This window comes from Camellia sinensis, chromosome 6 (assembly GCF_055761805.1).
Source record: "Camellia sinensis isolate YWXY chromosome 6, ASM5576180v1, whole genome shotgun sequence".
Lineage (NCBI taxonomy): Eukaryota > Viridiplantae > Streptophyta > Magnoliopsida > Ericales > Theaceae > Camellia > Camellia sinensis.
Genome location: NC_138966.1, coordinates 178416073 through 178424687, shown reverse-complemented (window position 1 = coordinate 178424687; position 8615 = coordinate 178416073). Strand labels below are relative to the sequence as shown.

The following is an 8615-nucleotide window of genomic DNA, read 5'->3' as shown; positions in this document are numbered from 1 at the left end:
AACGGCGTTTATTTAACGACGTTTAAAAAAATGCCTCTGCTTTTAACATTTAACGGCGTTTTTATAAACGTCATATTTTTTATTTAATAATACGACACCGTTTTTATATCAGAAGTCGTTTTAAAAACGCCTCCGAATGTGTTTTTTTATTTTTTATTTTTTTAACATATGAGAAGATAAAGTAGCGTATTCACTCTCTCTGAGTCTCCCTCTTTCTGACTAAACCTGATTTCAGTCTCTCTCTCTATCTCTCTCTTCTCTTCAAACTCCTTCGTAGAACCGCAGCTGAACCCCTTTGTATTTGCAGATCGATTCATGTATTTGCAGATGGATTCATGTATTCGTAGATCGATTCAAGTATTATTCACTCTCAGTCTTGCTCTCTCTCCCTCTAAACCCTTGATTTCACTCTCTCTCGCTTCAAACCCCTTCGTTTCAGAGACAACCCTTCATATTTGTAGAATCATAGCTGAACCCCTTCGTATTTGCAGATCGATTCAAGTATTCATAGATCGATTCAAGCCTCTTCTCTAGTTCGTGTTCGCGTTCGCAGCTCTTTCTTCATAGTAAGTGTTGATCAATCTCATCTCTATCTTCTTACTGACGAATCATTCGATTCAAGTATGCTAGGTTTCATCTACTTTATCATTCTTAGATCAGATTGAAGATCTATTGATTCGATTCAAGTATGGTAGGTTTCGATTGAAGATCTATTGATCGATTGAAGATCATAATGTGTATTGTAGATGTTAAAATTGAACACAAAATACATACATACATACATATATATGAATGGATTGACAAATTTTTAACCATTTACTAATTAGCCTCACTTCTTTTTTTAAATTGATCATCCGTTTCTTATATTATATGCTAACAGGGGATGCATGTTGCTAGTTAGGTTGGCTGCACAAATCCTGTTTCTTATCAGGGCCCATACTTATTGTTAAATCACACAACACAACATGATGTTCTCTCATTCCCTCACCTGTCTTTTTTAGTCATCCTTTGTCCTTGACAAGCCTTCATACTGGTGCAATTATTGGTCTTCACTGCATATAGCAAAAAACTGTGAATCAACTTTTCTCTTTCTTTGTGTGTGTGTGTATGTACATACATTTATTTTCTGTTATTGATGTCCACTTTTTGAATTTCTTTCTCTCAGATTTTTTCTAGTGCTTGATCTTGTAATCTTTTGGCACAAAACTATTATTTTATACATGGGTAGTAGAAGAAAAGAATTATTTGGAATATGGAAAAGAACATTCATATGGCAATGGTAGAACATTCATAGAATTCCTCTTCATGTGTTCTTTTGCTTTGTAATGATTTTAGGCACTTTGGTTCTAATACCATGGCTTGGGTTCTTTGAAAATGTGTAGTTTGTGTGGTGCTATGGAGATTTGGTTGGAAAGGAATTCTAGAATGTTTGAGAGAAAATCAGATAATGTCAGGGCTTTGTAGGATAGAATTTGTTGTTTGGCTTCCCTTCGGGCTTCTTTGCTCCTAGGTCAGTGTCTTCTAATTTCAAGGGCATACCCTTATTTTTTATTAGTAGAGTTTGGACAGCTGTGTGTGATATGTAATTTTCACGTAGAGATTGGACAACTGTGTGTGATATCTCTCTTTTCCTTCTATTGTAATTAATTTTCCTTTATTGCCAACAAGAGTATCCTGGAAAAATTCTTTAAAGTCTGATATATATATATATATATACACTACCCCCATGGAACACCTGTAGAAAGGCCATAAAAATAAGAGGCTTTGCTTATAAGTTATATCGTTTAGGCAGTGGTAAAATTAGTGGTAAGCTAGCAACATTGCCACTGATGAAAACTTGTCAATAATTTTCTTGGTGGAATTCTTACATTTTCCTTTGTAATCTCAGTAAATGGACCTATCAAATGGACCTATCATGAACCGGCAGCCAATCTCGGTTAGAAACATCACCCCTGCAATTGTCAAAGTTGTAAGACTCATAACTTCTTTATTTATTTATTTTTTGCTTGCTGCAAAAAAATAAAGGTGGTTTGCAAACTATACCCAATTGACTGAAGTTTACAACAAATACAAAAAAAAAAGCTTACACTACTTGAGGAAAAAAACACAGAATCTGTCTGAATAATTCAACCATTCAACTTTAGCAAAATGTTTGTCTAGAGAAATTTAGTGAAAAGCATCTCGTTTCAACCACTTCAATTTACAAGAGAGCCCACATGGTAAGCATATTCTTTGCATTACGGAGAAGAGAAGCCGCAACTATTGTATTTAACTCAAATGACATGACTGACGGGAAAGAAAGCAATACTCAAAAGGACCATGGTGAAGCTAATGGAAACCAAAGACAACCTAATGATTGAAATGACTATAATGTTTGTCTCTTATAAATTAGTTGATGTGATTGGATGATAAACCTAATGTAGCAGTAGTCATTGGTTGTTTTGCTACAATGTTTTTAGTATGAAAATTGCTGCTGGACAGCCCATTTGAGTCAGTGAATATGATTTTTTTACCTTAATGAGAGCATCTACCACATCCATGAACCCTCTGCAGCATGCAGTGACAAGAGAATGCACTGCAATATGATTTTTTTTTTTATTTAGCACCCAAATTTCTTATGGTTTCCTCTTATGTTGAATCAAATAAATCATAGCATGACACAAATCATCAGGTAAATGGAATACGTCTATTTTGATTGTTTAGTCTTTCCGTCATGACTGCATTCAGCAGATCACGTTACTAACTTAAATTTGTTGGTTTTTATGCAATTTTGACCATTAATTGGAATTTCAATATTTTATTGCTAAAAATTGTCATCGTGCTCATAAATAGTTAGAGATATTTTGATACATTGTCACTGATTATACCATTGTGTTTGATTTTGTTTTTGTAACCCTTGGTGGTCTTTGACTGAAGGTAAAAATGATGCATACTGAAACCTTGACAGTTGAAGTAAACATTTTGTTGAGTTGATTATAAATTTTTAAAAGGGCTACATCATGCTAAAGGAATAAACTCTCTTTCACCTCAAGACTGGAGTATTTCCAACGGAATTTGCTTTGCTTTTCTCTGGTTATGTTCTACCAATGCAAATTTATCACAGCTATTCAGAAAGCTCAAGCTTCATGGTATCCTTTCTACTTGGATTGAAAAGCTACTAACCACCCTATTCAATGGCAAATTTAATTTTTGTGCATGCTTATGATACACATACTATGTGGTAATTTGTATGGCTTTAAGATTATGTGTAGGGGTATTTTTCGTTTACAGAGTAATTTTTTTCTGTATATATTTGGGTTTCACTGAGGCATAAATTATTTTGACAAGTCTAATTCATTTAAAATTGAAAGCATTAACTTTTTTGTTTTTGAGAAATGAAATGGATGTAATCCAAAAATGTGTGCGCTACAATTATCTGGCTGGGCTTTTTTGCTGTTATTTATGTTTTCTGAGTTTCTTTTAAATATTCATTGTTAGCAGTCACCAATTTGTAAGTTTCTTGTACAATTAATTGGCAGCATCAGGACTTTGATCTTATTTTACTTGTAATGGAGAAGATTAGAGCTATTTGTGAATGTGTAAGCATTTTGGTGTACCAATTTTTTTTGTTTTTTTTTTTTTGGCTGTTATGTTCATTTTATTCTCTGGGCATATCATGTGTGATCTGTCTTATTTCATTTCATCTCTTGTTTACGTAGGCATGTGTTATGAAGTTAAAGGGAAAAAAATGAAAGCAATGTTATCTATAATTTTCTTTATTTTCAAAATAATTGTTACTTAGAACATACTTTTCTTTACTATAAATTTGTTCATTTCATCCCTTGTTCTTTTTTCTTTTTTTTAAATATAAATTTCAAGTTTAGGTCGGTGAGGCCCATCGTGGGTTGTCTCTAACCATTTGTTACAGAAAAGACTTTTCTTTACTATAATTTTTTTCATTTCATGGCGTGTTCTTTTTTTTCTTTTAATATAAATTTTCAAGTTTGGGTCGGTGAGGCCCATTTTGGGTTGTCTCTAACCATTGACCAGAGCTTGTGCATAGTGGCATACGTACATGATACATCCCCCCTTTTCTTCGTATTAATGACCTTCTACTGGCTGCTTAGTTGAAGTCCCATGTCCCATTATGTGTCACACGTACATGATACACTCCCCTTTTTCTTCATATTATTGACCACCTACTGGCTGCTTGCTTAGTTGAAGTCCCATGTCCCATTATGTGTCACATCAGTCATGTTGCCCATTTTTGTTTGGGAGTGGCCATGGCTACCTGTACTTGATTAAGAATCCAAAATGCTTACTATGCTGCTAGCTTAATTTGTTTCTTCTTAACCAGCTTGAAGATTTTGAGCCAAAATGACGAATGTCTCCTTGTTGAGTTTTTTCTTTATTTTTGCAATGTGCTGAGGGTTGGCATTTGTCAAAATGATAGAGCATTGGAGCCGATGTGAACCAAAAATTATTCAGGGGCTTCGCGACAACAGCAGCAGTGAGGGAGGGCCACCTTGAGATTTTGGAGATCTTAGTTAAAGCTGGTGCTTCTCAGCCAGCTTGTGAGGAGGCATTGTTAGAGGCAAGTTATCATGGTCGTGCGAGGCAAGTTATCATGGTCGTGCAAGGCATGTGGAGTTGCTCATGGAATCTGACCTGATTCGTCCTCATATTGCAGTGCATTCTCTTGTCACTGCATGCTGCAGAGGGTTCATGGATGTGGTAGATGCTCTCATTAAGGTAAAAAAATCATATTCACTGACTCAAATGGGCTGTCCAGCAGCAATTTTCATACTAAAAACATTGTAGCAAAACAACCAATGACTACTGCTACATTAGGTTTATCATCCAATCACATCAACTAATTTATAAGAGACAAACATTATAGTCATTTCAATCATTAGATTGTCTTTGGTTTCCATTAGCTTCACCATGGTCCTTCTGAGTATTGCTTTCTTTCCCGTCAGTCATGTCATTTGAGTTAAATACAATAGTTGCGGCTTCTCTTCTCCGTAATGCAAAGAATATGCTTACCATGTGGGCTCTCTTGTAAATTGAAATGGTTGAAACGAGATGCTTTTCACTAAATTTCTCTAGACAAACATTTTGCTACTTGTCAATTTGATAAAGTTGAATGGTTGAATTATTCAGACAGATTCTGTGTTTTTTTCCTCAAGTAGTGTAAGCTTTTCTGTAAGTTTTAAATTGGCGTTGGTTCCTTCAGCCATTGTTCTCTTTCAATTAGCCAGCATATTTGTGATTTTTTAGGTCTTGTTTGTTCCTATGTTTACTTCGATTTGTAGTAGCACTTTCATTTCAAAATGCATCTGCCACTGCCAGTATAGAAGTAGAATAGTGTTTTGCTGATTTATTTTTCATTTCTACTCATATTGTGTCCTCTATTGAAATAAATTAGTATGAAATCTAAGTTGACTTCGATCATAGGAATACAGAGCATGGATTCTGTTAGTGATGATGTTGCAACTTAAAATTAGACCAAAATTTTTGTGTTATATATGATTAATGATTAGATTTCTAAATGCAGCTTGTGGAGCACTTTCTGGAGGAGACATGTGTAAACCCTACTTTCATTATTAACCATCCAGAGATTATGAGTCCATTGGCAAAGTGGCATAGGTCAAAACCAGGCTTGACTGAACGTTTTGAATTATTTGTTAACAAGCGTGAAGTATGTCATACCAGCTAAGGATTTCTATTTAGTTCTTTATTATTGTTATTTTTTAAAAATAGTGATTTTCTAAGGATTATGTATATATATACTTATATTTATATTTTTTCCTTGCATGCCATCTATGTTCTGTACGTAGGTTTGCAATGCATACACGGAGTTGAATGATCCTGTGGTACAACGCCAACGGTTTGCTGACCAACTCAAGGTATTATGATCATTAGGAATTGAATCATTGTGGCATGTAAAGTCATGTTGTGTGGGGTGCCTTGACTAAAGATTTTTGTATGATTAAATTTCAGGACCGACAATCAGGTGATGATGAAGCAATGGCTTTGGATGAAACATTTTGCATGGCTCTTGAGTATGGTTTGCCCCCAACTGGTGGTTGGGGACTGGGTATTGACCGACTAACAATGATGATGACAGATTCGCAGAACATCAAGGTTTGTGTTTTACCTTTGTGTGGTTTGTGTGAAATGTTCATGTGTTATCAGTTTGTGGTTTTGGATTTCCTTGCTGGTGATTTTTCATTTGTTTAATTATTGGTAGTGTTGGCTTGGTGGGGTTGGGGTTGGGGTTGGGGTTGGGTGTGTTTGGCTGGACGTGGGAAGTTTCACATTCTACAATAGAAAGTTTTTTCGACTGAGCTTTTTTACTCAAGTGTCAATTGTTTTGTTTTTTGGTTTGGGGACAGGAAGTTCTACTCTTTCCGGCCATGAAACCTCAGGATGAACCTTCTGCTAAAGAACACATCCAGTATAGGTTTTCAATCTACCAATATGCATGCAAATCTGCCTACAGAAGGTTTACTTTTGTTTTGGTTATGCATTTAAATCTGCCAAGAAACATGCTGTTGGGTTGGATTATTTAGTACGATATGTTTTATTACTGCTAACGGTTTTCTATACATGCTGAAATATTGATTTCCTTGCAGTTCTCTAGATTAGTGGGATGGAGCAAACCAGCTTCTTATTTCAGCAAGATTCATAGGTACTATGATTCTGCTTTTATGTTGTGATGGAAGTTCAAGATCTTGTAATGATTTTTTGCCAAAATAGTCGTTTGAATCCCTAAATTTCTTTTGCATGGTGTCTGTGTCCTATTGATTTTGTTTGAGAAGCTGAGTCCTATTGATTTTGTATTCTACAATTCTAACATTTTGTGCGTAATGCAGCTTGTCCCTGGTGGTTCTCCTGATCCAGAATGTGTGGTGGTATGCAAGATTGCTTTTGTTAGCGCCGTCAGATTGGCAGATCTAAAGAAGAATGCTGATGGACAAGAAAGTCTGGTGTTTGCTACTTTAGCTGGTGACCTGGTAGTCCGAGGACTAATATTACTATCAGTTGTTATGACATTTTTTAATTTTTTAATTTTTTTTGTTGGTTCTTGTATTTGAAATAGAGAGTTTATTTGCATTGATGACTTATTCTTAACTCAGTAACTCTCCAATGACCATATGAAGATTTCTAGATTGTGAGAAATATGAAATATTTTTGTGTAACATACAACGTTTGATTTGTGTGAATGTTTTGTTTTTGCACAATGATTGTGGACTATCATTTTATAAGATTTTACTATATGAATGGGAGTTATTATTTTATATTAGTACTATTTTAGTTTGATTATAGGTATTTTTTAAAAAAATTAGCACATTTTTTTTAAAAAAAAGGGGCTATCACGGCGTTTTTAAAAACGTCGCTAAATAGTTGGGAAAAAGAGATGTAGTGACGTTTTAAAAACGTCGCTAAATAGCATGGTGACGTCATGTTACAATTAGTAGAACTTTTAGCGGCGTTTTATAAAACGCCGCCTATAGTAATATAGTGACGTTTCTAAAGCGCCATAGAGTTATAGCGACGGCCGCATCTTCGACGTTTAGTGCTAAACGCCACAAAAAGATTTGACGGCGTTTTTAGGATTTATAGCGGCGTTTTTCAAACGCCTCTAAAACCTTGATTTCCAGCAGTGTGTGTACAAAAAATCACATTAATCAGATATCGACAACCCCTTGATCGGAACAAATTTGTGTCAATGTTAATATGATTTTAAAAATAAATTGTTAACAAAAATGTATTCTAATCAAGGGGCTAGCGATATCCAATCATCGTAATTTTTTACTTATATAAAGTACTCGACGAGTTCTACACATTGATAGTTCGAATTATCAAAACGAGACCTGTAGTGAACTTCAAGAACCTAACAATATACTCCAATTCACCATGTGAACTAGAGATAAGCCATCTCCATAATGGTAAGTGATTCTCTAGTAAGTGGCCAACAAAGTAGCTAGGCCCATTTTGGCTATATTTGGCAGTAGCTTTCTTGGCTATTTTAATCATACAAAAGATAAAATAAGTCAAAATATCAATAAGATAAAATGTCGCATGTAAATCATAATTATTTTATTTTTTCTTTTATAAAAATTAAAAAAATCAAAAAATTCATCCAAAATAAAAAATTTTAATCCCAAATTAATAGGTAAAAAGTCAAAAAATTAATTCACATCCTAAATGATGGCTTTATAATGATTTGATGGGGTTTAATAAATTCTTAGTGGCATGGAAGACTTCCTCATGACTTGTAAAATAGCACGTGAATTAAATCTATAATGTAAATATAATATAAAGAAGAAAATAATTTATCAAAAAAATCGCAAAAAGTAAACACCAAACAATTATCACCTACCATATGACAGTAGTCTCTTCTGAATCTTCATTACATATTTATGATGGAGAGGTTCTATTAAATAATTTAACAGTGAGTGTAGTAATATTTTATAATTCTAATTAATTATAAATTTATATTTCTATTTTATAATCATTAGATATGTAATGGAAAACTTTCATTACATATAGGGTTACAAATGAACAAAGCCATTCGAGCTCGATTCGGTAAAAGCTTGTTTAAACTCGATTCTTTAATTTTTTTTTTT

At 34.1% G+C, this 8615-nt stretch overlaps 1 protein-coding gene across 1 annotated transcript; it reads left to right on the top strand.

The window, feature by feature from the left end:
• Positions 1-338: 338 nt before the first annotated feature.
• On the top strand, positions 339-7146 carry LOC145792473 (lysine--tRNA ligase-like). Its single transcript, XM_082873157.1, has 6 exons — positions 339-566; positions 5537-5680; positions 5820-5888; positions 5983-6126; positions 6378-6673; positions 6858-7146. The coding sequence occupies exons 2-5, from the start codon at positions 5603-5605 to the stop codon at positions 6552-6554; spliced, it is 468 nt and encodes a 155-aa protein (XP_082729283.1). The 5' UTR covers positions 339-566; positions 5537-5602; the 3' UTR covers positions 6555-6673; positions 6858-7146.
• Positions 7147-8615: the final 1469 nt, after the last annotated feature.

What these genes read in the sequence shown, in the direction of transcription:
- LOC145792473 (XM_082873157.1), top strand. Translation starts at nt 5,603, where the DNA reads ATGAGTCCATTGGCAAAGTGGCATAGGTCAAAACCAGGCTTGACTGAA. An exon ending in GGTTTGCTGACCAACTCAAG is followed by an intron (nt 5,889 to 5,982) that starts GTATTATGATCA and finishes ATTAAATTTCAG; the next exon opens with GACCGACAATCAGGTGATGA. An exon ending in CAGATTCGCAGAACATCAAG is followed by an intron (nt 6,127 to 6,377) that starts GTTTGTGTTTTA and finishes GTTTGGGGACAG; the next exon opens with GAAGTTCTACTCTTTCCGGC.